This window comes from Electrophorus electricus, chromosome 22, assembly GCF_041902795.1.
Source record: "Electrophorus electricus isolate QZ-2024a chromosome 22, ASM4190279v1, whole genome shotgun sequence".
NCBI lineage: Eukaryota > Metazoa > Chordata > Actinopteri > Gymnotiformes > Gymnotidae > Electrophorus > Electrophorus electricus.
Window position 1 is genome coordinate 6,240,874 of NC_137518.1, and position 22,058 is coordinate 6,262,931.

At 40.1% G+C, this 22,058-nt stretch overlaps 1 protein-coding gene across 2 annotated transcripts in view; it reads right to left on the bottom strand.

Annotated features, from left to right (window-relative positions):
* syn2b (synapsin IIb) overlaps window positions 1-20,894 on the bottom strand; it is a 57,844-nt gene extending 36,950 nt beyond the window's left edge. The window contains exon 1 of one of the 2 annotated variants that reach the window (XM_027029333.3): window positions 20,310-20,887. In XM_027029333.3, the coding sequence (XP_026885134.2) occupies window positions 20,310-20,671 (362 nt within the window). In that variant the 5' untranslated portion in view covers window positions 20,672-20,887. Of the gene's footprint in view, window positions 1-20,309 lie in introns of both variants that reach the window. The other variant, XM_081705770.1, reaches the window with a different exon arrangement.
* Window positions 20,895-22,058: the final 1,164 nt, after the last annotated feature.

Genomic DNA, 22,058 nt, shown 5'->3' on the forward strand with positions numbered 1-22,058 from the left:
ATGCCCACATGAATGAAGTAAGGTAAGTCTAAATTTTAGACTAAGCATTTTAATGTAATTTTTATGTAAAGGTTGTACAAAATCAAGAACTGAAAATAACTGGTCACACAAAAAGGGGAAACAGATGATATATGGTTTATCTTTGCAAGAGCTTGCTTATTGTACAGGGTCCTCCTCGTGGAAGCTCATAGGCCAAATCTCTAACCCCAAATCAGGCCTGGGAAATCTGGGAGGTTGTGAAGTTAGCAGTGGAAGGAATTTGCTAATATCGTTGGTTTCATGGGCTGGTTCATAGTCTGTTGTCTAAAATGTTGGTTCCAGGAACACTTAATGTTATTAGTAATTTTAACATTTCATTTATACCCAGGGCAACAGTCATTGCAACATGGCTGTTCTCACATAGAGTAATGTAAATCTGGAGTTGGACTACTGGAGAAGTTCAAATGCTTGCAAAACATTTTGTTGTCAGATATGATTTATGGTCTACAATACAAAAGAGCATTAACCCAGCAATGACATATCGTGGTACATACAACGAACTGCTATATGTAGTGTTCAGCTCTGATTTTCCATCCAAACGTCATAACTCAATGCATCCTTTTGAGCACATAGGCAAGACTAAGGCAATACTACAGTGTGAACAAGTGTTGAGGTTCTCTACATTTGCTCATGGTGTTTCTCTTATCTGAAGGTCACGAAATCTCCACTGGCTTACTCTCCATCATGGACAAGGCAACATGCCTCACTCAGCTTTGTGGATGTCTGGATTGTGATGCATATTCTGCTGACAGGTGAAAGGGCTTGCTGTGCTTTCCTAAACATGCTGATGTAAGAAGTGCCCTGGAAAGCCATCAACCCATAATATAATGTGCTTCATAAGAAAATGCAGTTCTCTGATTAAGTGAAAAGAGAGTGCGGCTCCAGATGCTATATGCGTAATTGTGTGTACTCCTAGGAGTTCCTAATGACCAAATGCTTGATTGAAGATCTGAGAATTTCCTGGCAGTTCAGAAGAACTCACTGCCTCAGCTACACATCAGACTTACAGCAATTACAAAGTTAACAGGGTTTCCCAGCATTAAATGGACTGGAAGTAGTATCTTAATAATATAGGTTAGCCTGGTCAGCATGAGTCATGACATTGTGTTTTGACTTTTTCTGCATACTCCCTGAAGATATTTTATGAATTGATTACAGTTCTCATACAGGCACTAAAAAGCGTGTTGCCAGGTTTTCGCTAAAACTGATGTTCTCTGCTCACTTCTGATAAAATAATCTAGATTATTAGTAGTCATCCATAGACAAGCTTGTCAAGAAAAAAGGCAGGCCCTTGCATGAACAGAGCAAAAGGAATATCTTCATATAAATATATTGTAGGAAACTATGGAAAATCCTACATCTCATAAATCCTCATAAAAGCATTATGAGTGAATTTTGCCTTGTGAGTCTGTAGCACAAGGGAAAGAAAAAGTTGGAATCTCGCCAGCATCACAGTCTTTGATGCTGGAACTGAACATGTACTGTACTTGCAGACATGAGTGGGTACAAATGAGGAGAGGTAATGTGTGAACAAGACGATGCACTCTGTTGCTGCTGTGGGAGGAGAAACTGGGTTTATACTTGGGAGAGATTGATTTTTATTGAGCGGATCATTATGCTGGTTAAATGTGGAGTTTTCAGTTTCATCTTAAAGCAACAAAGCCATGAATCAGAATCAAAATCATGAGAATGAGGAGAACACTGGAAATACAGAGGCATCGCTATAAGGCCTTCAGGACTACAAAGTGAATATTTCCAGTAAAAAACTAAGACCCAGAAAACACATTTATATGGTTGAAAAATTCCAGTTTTGACTGACTGACTGCCCAGTAAGAACAGTGCTCATTGGTGCGGGGGTGTCTCCTTCAGCTGGGTCTCAGGTTCCGTTGCCAGGTCCATTACCAGTCAGTGCACAGAGAAACTGTTTATAGTTGAAGAGGTCTCTTGTTTGTTCATAGCTGATGGTTCCTGTACTACTGTTGTGTCAGTGGAGAAAAGGCACTTCAACCCGACACTGCCCCCTCATGTGAAAACTATAAATATACAGCCAAGGTCAGGGGTGGCTGAGATTGCATTAGAGACAGGAAGAACAACAGGAACTCTAGCTTCTCTGTTATGTCACATACCAAACATTCCACTCCAAACAGGCTCAAGTGTTTGAAATTCAAAAATGAGCATCAAATAATAGTGCAGGAACTAGAAACAATATAAATAGGGAAGCTTCTAGACCATTCTAAGTTATTTTTTTTTTGGTATGTTTTTTTTTTTAAAATTTATCAAAGCAATAAGATGTTTTTGGTAATAAAGCATTTCTGATTTTAAGCTACATTGTGCTTTAAAAAGACATTTTAAATAAATTCATTGTAACTAATAAACTGGTAGTATATATACAACTATAAGTCAAAAACATTATTAATCAAAATACCATGGAAACAAAAAAAGAAAGAGTGAGAGAAGCCTGGAGTTTTTAAAATAAGGGTAGGAATAGAGGAATATACTTGCAATTAACTGCTCAAGGACAGACTAATTAAGGCCTAGAAAGACTGTCCAGTAAGAAAAGAGGCAAAAATCAATGTACCAGTTGTTACCGTTCCAGTCTTGCTAACAGAAGCCTCCAGCCACCTTTCAGTTAAAATCCATTCAGACATTTGTACATCATTCTACATTTTGACAGTTTTGTCTTTTTGAATGTGAATTGGTGGAATGGAGCTTGCGTGCTCATACTCTTGTGCATTAGCTCAGCAATGGTGGTTTTAGCAAGCAGGGCCTTTTCCCAAGATGTGGCACTAGACAGTGTGATGGTTGTCAAACAAGATTCTAAAAGGTCTGAGAGGGAGAGGAAAGGTTTGTCCAAGCCCAATTACTGTTGCTGTTTATCATGTCACCAGCGCCCGTGACCAGAATGCTAATAGGTCCACGATGCCCTGTGACTCGTTTTGCTTTACGAAAAATAAGTGCCAAGTTGAGTGAGGGTTTGAGAGAGAAATGCATGCCCTATTACATAAAGATCAAACAGACATTCTGCAGAAAGGTTGCCAGGGACATGAACGATTTAAAATCTCTGTTCAGAGTGAAACATGCACAAGACCAGTTTAGAGGAATATGTAGGGTATTTTTTAGGGAATGTCTGTGGTTGATTGCTTCGCATTTCCTGCTGTTGGTTTTAGTGGAGACACAGGTCCATTCTGGAGGAGAGGTGTCAGACTAATGTACTCATTCATTAGCATCAAGGTATGCATTTATTATTATTTATTATTAGGCAGTTCTTCTGCAATTATTAGGCAGCTTCTTTTCCTCTCGAAAAAATGAGGACTGTGAGGAAAAATAACTGACTCTGAAAAGTCAAATATTGTAAAAAGTCTTTCAAAGGGATGCAGTACTCTTAACATTGCTAATATTTTGGGTCGTGATCACAGAATCATCAAACGTTTTGTTGCAAATAGTCAACAGGGTCGCAAGAAATGCGTTGAGAAAAAAAAAACGCAAATTAACTGACAAAGGTTTGAGAAGAATCAAATGTGAAGTGACCAGGAACCCATTGTCCCCCAGTGCCATCATATTCCAGAACTGCAACCTACCTGCAGTGCCCAGAAGTACAAGATGTTCAGTACTGAGAGACATGGTCAAGGTAAGGAAGGCTGAAACCCGATCAACACTGCACAAGACACATAAGGTGAAATGTCAAGACTGGGCCAAGAAATATCTGAAGACAGATTTTTCAAAGGTTTTATAGACTGATGAGACAAAAGTGACTCTTGATGGACCAGGTGGATGGGCCCGTGGCTGTATCAATAACAGACACAGAGCTCCACTTCAACTCATGCCAGCAAGGTGGAGGTGGGGTACTGCTATGGGCTGGTATTATTAAAGATGAGCTAGCTGGACCATTTCAGGTTGAAGATGGACTCAAAATCTACTGCCAAACCTACTGCCAGTTTTTAGAAGACACTTTATTCAAGCAGTGGTACAGGAAAAAGTCCACATCTTTCAAGAAGACCATGATTTTTAAGTAGGACGACACTCCATCGCATGCATCGAAGTACTCCACTGTGTGACTAGTCAGTAAAGGCCTTAAAGATGAAAGAATGATGACATGGCCCCCTTCTTCATTTGACCTAAGCCCTATTGAGAGCTTGTGGGCCCTTCTTAAATGGGAGATTTACAGTGAAGGAAAACAGTCCAGCTCTCTGAAAAGTGTCTGGGGGGCTATGGTTGCTGCTGCACAAATAGTTGATCATCAACAGAATAAGAACCTGGCAGACCATTAATCCATTAATCCAAGCCTTCCATTAATGGAAGGCTTATGACTGTTATTGAAAAGAAGGGTGGCTATATTGGTCACTGATGAAATGAAATGTTTGTTTGTAAAATTTTAGTTGTTTGTTTATTATTCTCACTTTAACAGATGAAAATAAACAAGTGAGATGGGAAAATGTAAATTTTTCATTTAAATGCATAATGATTCTGCACACTAATACTTGCCCAATAATTATGCACACATATATATTCTCATAAGAAAGCCAAAACCTGACGTTTACTTTCTTCAATATTCAGGTCTAAGGTTTATTAACATTTTTGGATTGACTGAGAGCACTGTAGCTGTTGAATAATAAGATGAATCCAACTTGACTAATACATGTGCACACAGTGTAAAGTTATATAACCTAATGGTTTCTTAGAAGGATTCCAAGTTTTTTCCTAGGACATTAATGGTTTGACACAAGATACCATATGAATAAACATGCTTTGGTCTTCAAAGCATTCCACGGTTATGCTGGGACAAGAGAATTTATTCACTGTTTATCGTCTAGTTATTTCTTATTAGGAGTGGATGATATGGCAAAATGTAATATCATTCAACTTAAAGACATATTTATAAAGCACAACATGAATAACAATATTTAGTTTTTTTCTGAGGATTGCTAACAAGTTTAAACAGCAGTGGAACAGTTTAAAAATGGCTATGAAAAACAATCTTGTTTTCAGTCAACGTAAGAATGAACAGAAGGGGAAACATTATCAAAAGTAAGATATCGTCATAATAGTCTAACATCCAATGTTTTTTTTACTGTGCAGTTTTGGGCAGTGTAACATTACTGATTAAAGTTTACAAACTTTGTTTAAACCACATTTTCTTTGTTCAGTATCCCAGTTGTATGAACAATAATTGCAATATGGTCTGAAAAGCGTTATTATTATTATACCTTATAACTGAAAATCAGAAAGGCTGGTGTTTCAGTGTTCAACTCTATAGTTTCACCCCATCATTGGGTGATCGCAACTGGTTGCTAGCAACATCACCTTTATGCAACAGAGAAAGACCTAGCTAGTGGGTTAAAATGAAATACTACTACAACTGGGAAAAAAATGATAAACGAACAAATAAACAAACAAAAGGTTTTTTCCATCAACAATACCAACTATAAATACACTTCATCAAAGCTAGGCCAGTGCCATATGACAAACTGAAGTATCCTTGTACTTGTCTTTGACCTTATTTGACAGCACCTGTCATGCTGCAGATGTTATGTTCCATGTACTCTGCATACGTACTACCATTGCAGAGCATCGGGAAACACTATTTTAAACAGCCGAATAACAATGTTTTGTATAATGCTAAACAATGCAGTAAACTGGGCCCAGTTTCCCAAAGTCATCATCTTAAGTGAGAGAGAGAGTGAAATACTCGCTCTCCCATTTAAAGATCTTTGCTTTATGATGCTTTTGGGAAACCCAGTCCTATTTATTAAACATAGGTTTTACCGTTGGTAAGCCCCTTTCCTGTCCATTTTCGAACAGTTTTTCTCCTGAAACAGGTGACTCTTTTTAAACAACAAACAAAAGAGTAGAAACCTGATACTGTGTGCTCATTGCAGTACACAATCAAATGCATCAGAATCAGAACTGGAATCAGAATTCTAAGGTCTATGCTAAATGAATATGTCTTGAGAGTACATGCAGATTCACTGCGATTTATAAGGGGAGAAAAGGATAAAGGGAGAAAAGTTCCCAGAAACTTGGAAAATATCCAGCTCAGAAACTGTGAAATAGAGGTAGTAAATGGATGCTTCTTTCTCCAGTTACACTGTAACCATTACAGCTGCTGCAGGACACTTATTTCTCTCCCGCAGAGAGAAACCCCTGAATGGAAAGATTATGAAACTTTGTCTCCAAGCTTGAGTCAGGGGAAAAATGTGCCATGTAAGTAAGAAATTCTGGAGAGATTTCCTTAGTATCGGAATGCTTTTCAGACAGATGGACCATGTCTAATCAGTCTCAGATGGGGTTTTGTTTGCCTTTAAGTTATATTTGAGTGCTTAACTGCTGGTAGACAAATACTTTTTATTTAAAATGAAGTAAATATTCCAATTACAATTATGGATGCACATTGCTTAAAATGACCTTTTCTGCCTTTTAAATTTACTGTAATGCATCAAAGTGAATTTTATGTCAAATATACTTCAACAAGAAAAATATTTGATTAGTAAATTGAACTCAGTTGAACTCAGACTAGTAAAATGAACTCAGTAATTTATGTTTGTGCACATTGTTGCCAAAGTATTGATAGGATTGAGCCTCTCCGTGTCAATGGTTCAGTTCTCTCTGTAGTGACAATTCTCTCATCATACTATTTACTCACCATGTGTCAGCTGCCTGAGTAACACTTCCATATTATTACTGGTGGTTTGTGGGTAAAGTAAACAATTCAGTGAACAATTGTGAATTTTTATTTGGTCTATGCCACAAAAATGGTTTACCATGCAAAACATCAGTACAAGATGGAACATCATTTTATCATTGATTACTGTCTTGATTAATTTGGGTGAATGTGGCAGATGATTAATATCTCGTTCAGTATTTTGTTACTGGCTTCCATGTTCATTCAATAGCTTGCCTTTTATTGCTTTGATGCTACTTTACTTTCTCCCATATAAGCCAAAACAGCATAGGTGGGGATTCTTGTCCTCACCGAATGGCCTCCTCTCCTGCCTGGGTGCCTGAATAGACTGGAGGCGTTAGGATGCTGTCTGTGCTGACAGATATGCGTCATAAACAAGTCTGGACCGAGGGGACAGGAAAGGCCACTGGGTCACTGTGGAAACCGCATTAGTTAAGGAAAGGCAAGGTCTGTAATGGGCGAAATTAAATTACTCTGTGAAAGCCCATATATGAAAAGGCAATTATGTAGGGAAGATCGGAAACACATGCACTGTTTAATCAAGTTACGGTATGCTGTAATCTCTGAGTGCAACCGATTGTAAACATATTCATCTTATTGGACATGTGATGCAGAAAATGAAAGTAAAGAAATGCTTCGTCTGCATAAATATCCAGAATGTGAGATCAATTATTTTGTAACCTTTGTTTCAGTGCCTAGATAAAGCCATCCTTGATGTTCGGTGTTCATACTAACTGTTAGAACCTTGTAGGCTTTGATTTCACAAAGCCTCTAGCTGTTAAGACTCCTGGGGATCCTTCATCCCAGATGTTCAGCATTTTTATTTGGCTGGTGATGGGTGGCTTTATGTGCATATTTTCTGTATGGGCTTTCTCTCCGGGTTGCCTTCTAAACGTCACCTTCTCTGGGACTGGGTAACCTGATGAAGCCAATTATAGACTAAACTCTCTCATAGCCTGTTTTTGCAGGGAAAACAAGAGAAGAGAACTTTTCTCTGCTCTCTCTTGGATAAAGGTAAGCAGGTTGGCTCCTGTATCAAATAGATATTATTACTGGTTATTATATTTATCTGATTGCTGGAGGCCCTCGCCCAGACAGAAGCCTCACTGCATGGGCTCTGGAAGGGCAGGACTAAGTATAAAAAGTATAAGAACTAAGTATAAAACGACTAAGTATAAAAATCAGCCAAAAATTACTTGGATGGTGGACTCAGCAGGATGTGACCTATTTAGCAGTCCTTTTCCTTCCAACTGAGGAACGTGACAACAGCTTGTGATAGTGTGTCTAGGGGCAATCTTTCAACATCCAACACTAATATACTGAAAGCAGAAACCCGTCTACTGCACTGTCTGTTAGGCAGTTCAAAGTGCAATATAGGTAAAGGCTTAAAGTTTCAATATAACTACAAAGGAGAGCAAAAATAAATCCCTGACTATTTGGAAATATAAACTCAATGTCGACTTGTTATTGTATTGAATATGTCACAATGTTATCATTTTATGCCCCCAGTGGACATATCAGGTGGAGGCAAACAGTGAAGCTATGAATGTAGGTTCCTGTAGTGAGAATTGAATCTTAAGTGTGTGATACATAACACATAGTCAGAGGTCACAGTGACAGCTATGAGGAATGGACAGCTGTGCATATGTTAGCACAGAGCAAAGTACCAAAGGGCATTGATCTTTTTGAAAAAAAAATAAACCAAGAAACTGTTGAAGAAAAAAATATTACTAATGCAGTAAAAGGTCTGTTTGGATCTCTAAATAGAGAGCATATCACTCCATCAGCACTGCAGTCTACCAGCGGCAGTGCACTTAGAAACGTGCAAGGGCTCTTTGCTTTAATAGCCTTTGCTACAAAGACAACATTCGACTGTCCAAACAGTCCAAGGTCATTAGCTAATTGCAACAGAAATATTTGTTTTGCTAAACAAAAGGGCAAGAAAAACAACATTTGTCATGGAGTCATGGATTTATTTGAGTGAATGGATTTGGCAGTGTTATTGCCTGTGTATTGCTATTGTGGCTGCTTGTGTATGGCTTAAGGCAAATTGAGGATCCATGTTGCAATTTGACATTCATTGCTGTACTGGGCATTGGCAGAAGGGCATTTCAGTGGAAACAAATATGAAGTCTTACATAACTATGCAGAATCAATTAAGCTACTTGCTTTCCTCCCAGTAAGAGGTTGTCATTCCATACACACCAGATAATTGTTTATTTGAAAAACATTTGAGCATCTTTCTGTTTGTTTCAAATTTTGGCTTCCATAAGGGGAAGTTCATATGATCTGATAGATTTGAGCTGCAAAATGAAGTCTTTCTGTTTTTCTATGGCTTTCAAAGTCTTTCTATGGCTAATATGTATGTCTCTGAAAGTTATCATGAGGCATCTGGTGATGTGGAACAACCACTCCAGAGGGGTACTATGTAGACCAAATATTCCATTATTTTACTTTGTTATGAAAGTTGCTCTTACAGATTTCAACTAAGGCTCTAGGTGAGACAGCCATGTATCAGTACCGAGAGAAAGTTGCTTTTACAACCACATTACCATGTAAATTCATCCATAACCCTTGATAATCATGAACCTTGGCTAATTATTTGGAATATGAACACAGAGAGGTCATAATTTATTACCAACCCAATAAATGTTCCTAATGGAGGAGTTGCACTTTAAGAAGCCACTGGGTGAGTGGATTATTCAGAATCTGTCCCGATTTCAACAGTTAATCCCATAAGGCCTATTCTTTTGCACCATTCATCATCCGAACCTTTTTTCAGGCATTCACAAACGAGTAAACTGTTAGCTATCACTTCAAGCAAAGTTTAGCAGTGAGTCAATTATGACTCAGAGTTTTTTTCCCATTGAGTTTATTTATTTTTTTGCCTGGGGGTCTCAAGCAGAACAAACCATTTTGCAACAGGCACTAATGTCCATGCCATTTCAGAGAGCTGCCACCATGTGCCTGTAACATTTTTTTTCAAGTGTTTAATTACTGGACGCCAAATCAGGAGCTACACAAAGGTCTCCTTTTGAGATAGTGACGGTCTGATACTTGGCATCCTGTCTGATTAATTAGTTTCTTCCTGCTTGCGGTTGTGTGGCATGAACAAGCATGCTACGCACTCCCCTCACCCAAAAAGCCAGATCACCTTCATTAAGGACCTGGATGGTTAAACATGCTTACAAAAGCCAGCAGTGAACTGATAAGTGCATATCTAGGAAAAATGGGAGAGTTGCAGCAGAAAATCTAGTATAAAACTGACAAGTTGCATATTCACATGCACTTTTATGCATTGCTTTATCTAACAACTTATCCTCCATGTTACTGAAAACATAAAAAAAACAACTTTCATAAGTGCATACTAAAGGCACATAACTACATTATTAAACCAGAACAAATGCTTCATAAATGTACAATTCAAGACATCTAGAATTGTAGCAACTTGAAAATATCCCAAAGCCATTTACTTTGTTTTCCTAAGGATCTGTGTGCATTACATTGTCACATTACCCGTTGTTGCCTGATGGATTAATCCTGCATTGTTGAGTAGGATTCCAATTAGAGCCTTCTAGTTTGGAGTACAACATTTTGCCTGAAGACTCAGCTAATGACAAAATGACCCAAGATACACTTACAAACTACCAGCAATTACAAAATCTGTGACATAATTTCGATTTAAAGTCAAGATTTTTATATTTCTGCACCCCTAGCCAGATGTTAGTATCTGCAAAAAGCACATGCAATTGGATGTATTTAGTCAGCCAAGTTTGGAGACTGTCTCCACTGTGAAATAACTATCATCCCAAAATATTAACAGTTGTGGCTGGAAACACAGCATGATCCTGCAGTAGAAGCTCTAACGGAGCAGCTATAATGACAATTTAGATATCCTGCTAAGCCAAAAATAAATTATATTCAGAACTGAGAACCAGGTTATAAAATATAAAATGCTTAGGCTGCACTTAACACCAAGTGATGTAGCGAGCTTCCTTCTCCCTTTCATGCCTGCAAGCAAAGGCAACAGGCAGTGAAACAGGCTCATGTGTGATTAGCTCTTCTGTCCACTTCGACCAGATCATAGCAGTGATGAAAAACAGAGTCATACGATCCAATGTTCTGTAAGAGTCTTGTGGCCAGAGGCCCAGAAATGCAAGTCAGCCCCTGGTGATACAGCCACCTAAATTAAAGGCGGGTCCAGTTCCATACATCATTGTGTAATACAGTTGTAACAGCAGTGTCCCAAAAAAAAGATGCAGTTAGGTATGTGTCTTTATGACACATAAATGGCAGAATGACAGACCTAGCTTGGTACTTCATATGGCAGAGAAGTGGCAGAGGTGACACTTTTGACATCCTGATTTCTTCCAGTGTGAGTGTGTGGCAATGAATGTCAAAACCAGATTCTGTGTCACTTTCAAATGCTAAGCTCTCCCAAGGTTATTCTCTTATCTTTCACTAAGCCCACCAAATATGCAGCTGGCTGGGAGAGTGCAACTCAACGACAAAGCACATAATCGAACTCAAGACATAAAGTGACAGAAATTACCACTGAAGAGAGGACATATTTCATTACTCATGCAGTGTGTTCTCCACGTTTCAATAAAATCACTAAGGTGCAATAGCCCAGCTGATTTGCAGTTGCCTGTATTTCTGCATCGTGACAAAAAACTGTGGCACAAGAATGATCATAATTTTTTTTGTTCCATCTCCTGCAGTAAAAATGGACAGTGGTCATAAGAATACAAACGTGTCATTAGACTCAAGTGTTATCAAGCAAACATGGCATAATGCTTAAAGGGCACAATAAAGATAGAATGGAATGGTGGCCAGTGTGAAAATATTCTTTTTAAGAATATGAGATCAAATGGGCGTTCTGCTTCGCACATGCTGAACATTCTGCACTTCATGCAAATCTGCAAGTTCCCCTCCCCCTGCCACAAATATCACTATTATTTGGAAACTTTTAAGTCAGGGTTTCTGCAGAATACTCCTATCACAGGAGCCCTGAAGACTCTCTGTGAATCATGCCATTTCACCAAGTCACACCCAAAGCAATGCACCCAAAAGAACACTTTTCTCTTTTAGCCCACCCATCACTTCACAACTTTTCTCTCTCTCCCTTTAGCGCTTTCTCACTCTTTCACTGTGGCTTTTTTGCTCTCTGCCATGTATCCTATCAGCATACCAGAGCTGGTTACAGGATGACATTTGCTCATACTGAGCGAGCATTTCATTCCTGTATTGCATCCCCTTGGTGGCCGAGGTCCTCTCGTCCTCTTGCCGCAACACCAGGACATCTTTCCCACTCGCCCTCCCACTCACCCTCCTCCCCTTTAATTTCAGATTAATGTCCACCATACGGCTGCCGCAGTAACATGACATTAAGTGCGACAGAAAAGATGGCAAAACTCTTGGTGATAAAAGAATTATTTTGCACTTGGAAATCCAAGGAACCCAAAATGTACTAATTGTGTTTGCTGTCTGGAGAGAGGCAGGGGTTTCTGTGTTTAAACTTAGAAACAGTCTGGAGCTTAGCTCTTCTGGGAGGATTTATTTACCTAGTACAATCTAATGATGTTTTCCATTTCATGCTCCTGCCAGTGACTGCCATAATCCTACTTTTCTCATTCTATGTCTTGATATTCCATGCAGTATAGCACTATATAACACTCCATATATTCAATTGTACTATGACTGAATGGAATAACAATATGCTGAACTGCTAGCTTGTTAAGCAAATCTCAGCAGTCTACATGGTACCTGGTGTTTACACTCCAAAGCCTTATGAAACTACATGGGGCAGAGAAGGTAATCTATCAAAACCGAGCAACAGGGGGACTTCAGTGAACAGGAGGATTCAATCACAAGGTAACATCCATACCCATGCTCCCAGAATGTTCCATTAAGGGTCCAGAGGTGATGAGCTCATAGAGAATTTTATATAAAGCTCTGTGTGCCTGCATTGGGCTGTGGAGGGATAGGTGGGGTCCGTACCAGAGACAGCTTATGTGTCTTCTGCTGGTGTATGTGGCCATCTGCTGAGAGTGGGAATGACAAGAGACTGATGGGGGCCTTTCAGCGTGACAGGCCTTTTAAAGGATACCTATTGCTGGACCTGTGCTGCCTTATCTACTGCACACAGTCGGACATGCACGGGCTGAAATACTGATGCTTCCCTTCTATCTTCCATTGTCTCCCTTGCAGTTATCAGCAATGAGACGCCATCATATACGAGCTACCAGTCACAGACACAGACAGTTTGTTGGTTTCTGTTCTCTCTGAGGTATATGGGCTCAAAGAAATCGCTTGTTAATTTGTCACTAAAAAGATAAACGAATGAGAGCAGCGAATGAATAAAGCCAAACAAGCCATTTTTCATGAGTGCTGAGATGAAAAGTGAATCAGAGTGATGTTTGTAATTGAGCTCTGCGTGAATATGTTTTCATTCCCATTTTAATACCTCTCTGAAAATACTGTCGAAATGCCTAAATGCTACATACCCACGTTCCAAAAGGAGAGACAAGTGTCCTCCCACTTCACATTTCCAGATACTTAAATTCTGTGAATGTATCTGAAGAATGTGTTACCATAGCAATCTATTTAACAAATACTACAAAGCTTGTAATTTGCCTGCCCACCAAACACATACAGTGCAATCTTCACAACAGAACATATATATGCTTGAACAAAATGCAAATGCATCTCTTACCTCTTATATTCCAGCCTTAGACAGCCCTGTCCCAGCTGTTCCCTTTGGAACCATTTTTAAAATGGGATTTAGCTCATTGGTTTATCAGGGACCTGAATTTGGAAATGGCACCACGTTTTCTTTCCTCCTCAGCATTACCAATCTGCATGGTTCCCCCAGAATGTGAGCACTCTCTGCCTGTTCAGGACATACACATTACTGGATTGCCACTCAATGCCATCTGTGTAACAAAAACAGGACTGTTTATACGGACATATCTCTCCAGCCACTCGGCTACCATGTAAGATCAGTATGCATTAAGATTAGGAGTGACTGAATTACTACAGTGAGAGTTCAAAATCTTAATTCTATCAGCGCACAAAGAGCACCATATATGTGTTTTGTTCATCTGATTGCATTGCAGATTTTATTATGAACACTATTTGTTACTATCTGTGTTACTATCTGAAAATTATCTTGGGATTCTTGTTAAAGACATTAATAGAGATCAGATTTTACTCAAGCTAATATTGACCTTCAAAAATGAACTTATTCATTCTGCTTGTGTGAAGACACAGAGGCATCGTGACACCTAAATGAATAAACAAAAAGCAGAGAAGAAAATCTTCTAGGATTCTTCTAAGAAACACGACCAGCACAATTCGTGCTGATCAGCTGTCACTCGCTACAGAAAGACGCAATCACATGTTTCAGCAGTAATCTGCATGTGAGAATACCTGCAGTATCATATCATATCATGCAGTATCATATCATCTCCTCCTCAGTCAAAAGAGGTTTTTTTCCCCCAGCATCAAAAGGCTTGTGACAGCACAGTGAGCTGTGAGTGTGACTGCAGCCTGGAGCAGAGCCCAGGGTCATGGCGGAAGTGGGCGCTGTGTACGAAGTGGTTCGGTGATGACATGGTAGTGGGTGCTGCCGTATGAAGTGACTTGGTGATGACATGGCAAGAGTGGGGGCTGCCATATGAAGTGGCTCAGTGATGACATGGCGAGACTGGGAGCTTCCGTACTAAGTGGCTCGGTGATGACATAATGGGAGTGGGCGCTGCCGTATGAAGTGACTTGGTGATGACATAGCAAGAGTGGGGGCTGCCGTATGAAGTGGCTCAGTGATGACATGGCGAGACTGGGGTCTGCCGCATGAAGTGGCTCAGCGATGACATAATGGGAGTGGGGGCCACTGTTAGAAGTGACATGGTGATGACATGGCAAGAGTGGGGGCTGTCTTACGAAGTGCCTCGGTGATGACATGGTAGGAGTGGGGTCTGCTGTGTGAAGTGATTTGGTGATCACATGGTAGGAGTGGGGGCTGCTGTATGAAGTGGCTCTGTGCAGATTACTGTGATGACAGTCATTGTATGGGGAGGGGAGAGGGGAGTTGGTGGAGGGCTCTGAACGGGCTCGACTTGTTGAGAAGCCAAGCACAACTTGACACAAGGACGTGAGTAGAGTATGCTTGGCATAACGTGATAGTGGGGCCAAAATTCCAAATAAAGTCCGCATCAGGTACAAATACAACAAACAACTTCAGGAGCATAATCACAATTGATATTCAAGTATATATTTCCTGCTTCAGGGTTGTCGTAACAATGGGTATTCAAAACGTAATATATAGTTTTATAGAAAATTGAATGTAAAAAGAACACAGCTAGACATCGTAGCTGTAGCCTGTGATGTATTAGTCTGCTTCTAGTTGTGCAATGCCTGAAATGATATGTGGCTTACCTGAGCCATAGGCTTACTCCCAGGACCCAAGGAACATGTGCGAATTTAAAGAAGTGCAAAGGTCAAACATGAGCCCTCAAAATGGCTCAATGTTCTGCAATTACATCTCACTAAAGCAGTTAAAGGGCCTTTCTGGCTATTAAAGTATGCTGCAGAAGGTCTCTACCCCATGTCTCTGGTTGTAATAAATGAATATGCAGTTAATAAGCTTGATATTATTGACCAGATCTGCCTCAGCTCTAACCAGGGGCCTGATTAGACCAGCTAAGTGAGGTATGGTTCTCTATATCATAGTGAAAACTGCCTCTATGTCCTGACTTGGGGCCTCCCACTGAGATCAGTGAGGGCATAAGTTTCAATCCAATTTAAGGGCTATGTTCACAAATAAAGACAAAAGGTTAATGAAATTAGTCTTTATTTGATCAAGTCAAATTCTAGATGGAATCTTTATACAATTCTGCCATTTTCAGAGGCATTAAGTGAAACTAGAATAATACCTTTCTAGCACAATACCCTAATGCTCTAAGATGAAATCAGTTTATCACATTTTAACTTAATGTAGGTAAGATTAACATTACTAGCAGTTTATTAGTGTGAGGCATTCCTCTCAAAGAGTAATCAGTATGAGTGTTTATGGTACGCCATTCATCAAAGTCGACAGTCATTGCAGCAGTGGATACTGGCACAGCAGTTCACATAGACAAGTAATAAAACAATAAACATTGACAAAACATTATAAGGGATGGGAGAATTGGTCTTATAGCAAATACCATTACACATGGAAAAACTATGGGCTGCGCCAGTGTGGAAACTGTAATATTTTTGAGTGCTGCTTCAGGTTGTACAACTGTAAATCCTTTATCCAAGCAACTGCAGGTGGATAAAGACATTTACAGCATTTAGCTAACACTTTTATCCAAAGCAACTTACAATTATGACTGAGTACAGTTTGAACAATTGAGGGTTAAGGGTGTTGCTCAGGGGCCCAACAGTGGCAACTTGGCAGCAAGTGGGGCTTAAATTTGGCAACCTTCTGTTTACTAGTTGAATGCCTTAACCACTGATCTACTACTGTCCAATAAACACTCAATAAATCAGTTTCATTCATACTTTACTTATCTTTCATTAGTTTTAATATGGTTCCTAATAAGTCACAGCAGCCACTGAATGATCTGCCTTAAAAATACTAACTCTGTAAGTTTGAGGTTAGACGCAAATGCATTATGTACAGTCTGCTTTGATGCTGGCATCATCTGAGAAGGTAAAAGTGTACAGTGTATATGTTTGATTTCATTTTGATTTGTGGGCTTCAGAAATTTGTCAGTTGAATGATGTAAGTTTTTCTGACAAGGATATACAGATAAGAAAAAAGCCCATAGAGTCCTCATACTCAGCGTCACTGACGACCACCACAATTATGTTTGCTAACAATCTGCTAACATTTGCATGCTGACTGATATTTTGATCGCACTTTGTTTCCTTAGCTAATGATAGTAATACTTCAGTCTTGCAGCATAACCATTTCCCCTGATCTTCAGATGTTCATAGATGTTAGTTTATTTTATTACACTTTATTTTATTTATTATTTTTAATATACTTTTATTTTAGCATGATCCTTTAAATTGACCCTTTAATTTTAATTTGACTGTATCTGATTTTATTTTAGTCCAATCTTTTTAATTTTATTTCATTAATTCATTATGATTTTATATTCATTTAACCTTTCTGCTATTTAAAGCAATTTGACTTCTGAGTATAAAAATGTGCTATTCAAACAAAATGACAAAAAATGACTCTGTTTTGTCTTGGAAAGATGGAGAGAAAGCAGTAAAAATACACCCCCCCCCCCCCCCCCAAAAAAAAAACTTGTTCTACAGCAATGCTTTTCATTCTATTCTGAATCCTTTTTGAATGAACTGAAAATGTTTTATAATCAATAACAACTCCTCATAACATGCAAATTTTATTTTCCTCATAAGAAACAAAATACATCTTGTGTTACTTCCTTTTGTTAGTTTTGATGATTTAAATGATTTAATAATTTATTCATTAAATGATTTAATGATTTAAAACTGTGTAACCCATGACCATAACTTATAAATACATACCTTTGACCACAACTCATAAATAATACATTTAGGCCCAAAAGATTTTAATGGCATTTCTCAAGAGCAAACTACAGCAGGGTCCGTCACTGTAGCATCGAATGTTTGGTTTCAGTCAGTAAATTTAGCAGATGAGTGGGATATCATTCAGGATCACAAAGCTAATAATGGCTTGCACAATTAAAGCAAAATAAGATGCTATTATTAACACACATACTGATCAATACTGCTTTGAAGTTCTGCTATTAGTCAGGGCATTATTTTGCCACTAGTTGAGGCTTAATTAAGAGCTCAAACTTCAGAATTTCTGTGTTTTGTTTAAATAAGAGGCTGAATAACTAAATTGTGATAAAAATGCCCAATTTTGTACTACAGTTCTATTAACTGAGTGATGCAAATACCCTTTTACAAATGCCATAGTTGGTCAATAAATGTAAATGATAAGCAATATGTGGTTCCTAATAATCAATACGCATCTTGTTATGCTTTCCATAGCCACTCCAGACATATGAAAACTAATTAGCAGCAGTTGAACTGCCAAGGCAAGGAGTCCTCATCTGGAGAGAAGAAACACAGTTGCTCTTTATGGCTGTATGTTTAATTGAAGTTATTTGTTGACTGTCAACAAAATAGGCCAAAAGATGAGACTTTTGAACATTATTAGAAAAAGCCACAGGTTGGGTATCACTGAAATACACATATTTGAATTCGAAGTGCAGAGAAATCCACATGCTCCCTTTATAAACTGCAAGGGATGGAAATAAAAATAAATCAAAGCAGATAAATCATACCAAGTGTAAATGTGCAAATGTACAAGCACACTTGTGCATGCCCCGCCCCCCAACACACACTCATTTGATGAATACATCAAGAAGTGAGAGCATACAAACATGCCCAAGCACCTCATCACAAGCAGGTGTACATGTGCACGTGAACAAGCTTTAAGCACCCCCCCCCCCCACCCCCGGCACGTGTGCCACCCACGCAGTGCACGCTCGGCACAGATGCAGCCCCCAGGCTGAGCGGAATGATTCACCACATCCCTTTTCATCAGTTGATCACATGATTGGGCCTTAGTACTCTCCCTCTGGTTCTCAAGGACAGGGGCTAAAAATGAATAAAGATCCCTTTGCATTCCTTGATAGTAACATAAGACTTTTAGTTAAACAACCCGTTTTCCTGATTTTCCTGCACGTATGTGAACTGTTGGTTATGTAAGTGACTGAGTTCCAAGGATGCAAGAAATCTTATTTATGAGAAGAATGGTGCGCAAGGAAGGAGGACTACCACTTTAAAAAAACATATTACCATCTTAAAGAAACTTGCAGTTATGCAGCGCACAAACCTATGGGCACTTTTGTCCAGGCAGATTACAGATGGAACGTTACATAAGGCTCCTGTTCGCGCTGTCTGCGTGCAAAATGATTCAGGGAAGGACATCTTCCGAAATGTCGAACTCTATCAAGCCCTCATCCGACAGCGCGGGCATTTTTACTGCTGCTCCGAGAATGAGAATATGAACGCAATCGCCTCTCGAGACGATAATATTAGATGCGTGCATTTCTGTGTCGAACAGGCTGCGTGGAGATCCAGGCTTGCCATCTGAGTGAAGAGGAGGAGTGATGAATGTCCGTGTGGCTATCATCTCCGGGGAAGGGGCGCTCTTGATTCCTGACACTTTCCGACAGCCCTACGCTCATGAATCGGCACCTTGCCACTGAGGCGCTAGCAGATGTTAGCCTACAGGCGCTCGCACCTGAGGTTATATGCCACAAGCCACACCTATTGAGGAGATCTTCAACGGACCGAAGACAGCCAATTTCTTTGCCAAAACGAATACCTTCCGCAAGTCATCGGACGGACAGTCGAGAGTAACTGAGAAAACCACGTTATTTTTATTTTATTTATTTATTTTAGGAAAGATAGCTCTGGAAAATTGTAGGCCATAAATATGGATCTTTTAAAATGATTACAATGGAGATTCGTTTAAGAAAACGCTACCAGCTACCTCGATCAATCTTGTGAAAAGCTGCAGTAGGCTCCCCATGAGGGAAAAATCAATGGAGTTAAAGTAAAACACAGTTGCTACTCTGTCCTTAGACACAAAGCTGACTGGCCTCCCTTAGCAGAATGGCACTAAAATATTTATAGATGTGCACAGTCAGGTGGAATGTCTCCATGCCAGCCTTAACCCTTATTTTATTGTCATGCAAAGCTCACAACTAATTATCTTTATTGGCTAATGCTTTTGCATGAATGAGGCATTCTCATTATTATAATGTAATGCTTTGGACTGCACATTCATTAGATGATCAAAGAGGTTCTGTTGTCACAAGGCAATATTGGCACAGAATTCTAGATCAATTATCCGCATGGTAATCAGTGGCTGAGCTCAAAGGCACCTAATCACTAATCCAGGCTCCCAAGACCAATCACAGCCATCTGACACAGGATTTGATTTAACTTGTTTGAGGTAAACTTGTGAAATGCCAAATGCAGGTTTAAATCTCTCCTCAAGCCTTTTCAGGACTATTTAGGCCAGTTTCACCTTTCACACCATTGCAATGATGCAAGAGACGCTATCACATTGAAGGGTGAAGCGACTATATGAAAATGACAAAATCTCATTTGGGTTTAGCAGGATCCCATGCTGTGAAGCATTTGCATCTACTGTAGCTCTCTTAAAGGTCATTTGCAGGCAAAGAACATCAAGCACAAGAAAGTACCTGCATGTATTCAAGAGTATTGCCACAATCACAACTGTCAAGAAAGCCTACTTTATTCAGAGTGTATAATGTAGTTTAGGACTATTCATGAAAATGGAAGTCGCTGTCCAAGGTATCAAGCCATGTTTGGGTTTGCATGCAAAAGTGTTGTTTCGACATGCCTATTTATTCATTCAAAATATGGCAGAGATCAAGGTAAATTTTAATGCCCTGATCTCAACCAGAACCATATTAGCATAGCAAAGCCAAACACAAAAGCCAAAGCTACTCTCATGAGAAAAGCCAAAAGGAATGTGATGCCAACATCTCAGCCCACTAACCATTCATGCAGTGGCTCGTCGATCACCAGGAGCACCTTGAACTTCTTGGGTGCCAGTGCGGGGCTCTGTTCCACCAGTCCCGCCGAGGCGGCCGTCTGCTTGACCACGTTGGTGATGGAGCTGAAGAAGCCAGAGCCAGTGGATGGAGCTGGCTGGGGCCGGCGCTCTGAGGCTGGAGGAGCAGCAGGGGCTAGGGGGGTGCCGGTGGCAGGAGCAGCCGGGGCTGAGGTGGAGGTCTGTGGGGCGGCAGCGCTCGGTGGAGGGGGTGGAGGCGGGTCAGGCCTCTGGAGGTCCGTCATGTAGCCGTTGGGCAGGTTGGCGATGAAGCTGCTGTCTGAAAGGCGACGGCGGAGGAAGTTCATGGCTATGGTGGGTGGAGGTTATGCCCTGCAGGAGCTGTTTGTGGTCTTGGAAACAACGATGGCCTTTGAGAGTGCTTGTGATGGAGCTTCGTTTCCGCGTGCTGGATCTCCTCCTCACTCTCTCGCTCCCACAACCTAACAGCCGCGCAGAGATGCTCATGCTCTCTGTCTACACTCTCTCTCTCCCTCCCTCTCTCACGCCCTCCCTCTCTCTCTCTTTCTCCTCCCCTCTCTCTCCCTCTCTCTTTCACTCACTCACGCACACACACATACAAACACACAAAATGCTCACTCTCCCCCTCCCCCTCCTTCTCACTCTCCTACATCACGACATACGTGGCAGTGTCGTACTGCAGTCGGCAACAGGGGTTTCCAGTATTCATATAAGGGGTGGGGGGTGGGGGTGGGGGGGCTACCCTCCTTTACAACGGCATTCCCTTTAGTGCATCTGCTCTTCCCCACCTCTTTTTATTCTCAGGGTGACCTCCACACCCAGGTCTGGCTACACTGAGTCATGAGCAGCTGACTGCAGGAATAATGGATCCCACAGATGGTGAAGGCATGCGTCATTCCGACTCTCCACCGGGTGCTCCTATCTGGCTCCTCCTTGCCTCTGATTCATCCCCCTGCCGTCTCCCTGCCACATGACCAATGTTGTCTCCTCTGCGCTCAGCACAAGTCACACAATTAATGAAAATAAAAACAGGTTGAGTAGTTCTGGAGGAAATAAGGGAGCCCATCCCCCCCTCCTAGTGTTTGTCTCTAATTATGATTTTTAAGAGGACAAGAGACCAGCAGGTGTGTTAACACCGTAACTGTAATCATTTAAGTTCACATTAGATGTCAGTTTAGTTACCTCAGGCAAGATAATTTTTTCCTTGAAACAATTAAGCCTGGAAAAGATAAAACTTTCATTGAATGCTAAAATTAAAGAACTTGGAGTTTTTCAGATATAATGGTCTATAAATTTCTCTAAAACTGCAATACTACTAAATGCCACAGTATGATTGTACCACAACATGAAATTAAGGTGTCCTATCTATGCAACACATGTTAATTTCCTTCCCCAGACAGGGCTTTTTGTCTATTTAGAGATCGGATATTAAAATAAATGTAGAAAAAGAATAAACAAATGTGCTAATACCAAATGATTTTGATACAGGTTTAGGCTGTGATTTAGCTTCTGGTGCCTTTTTGGCCACTGACTGTGACAAGAATTTACACCTCCAATGTCAGTGGTGGACCACAGTTCTCTTACTAAGAGGCAAACACAGAAAGAAGTTCAACAAAGCAACTAGCTCTCTTTCCTACATTATTCAAACCTTTTAGAATCAAGAAACATGAACAGATTTATGGGAATAATGTTATTCTTTTCTTGTCTTAATGC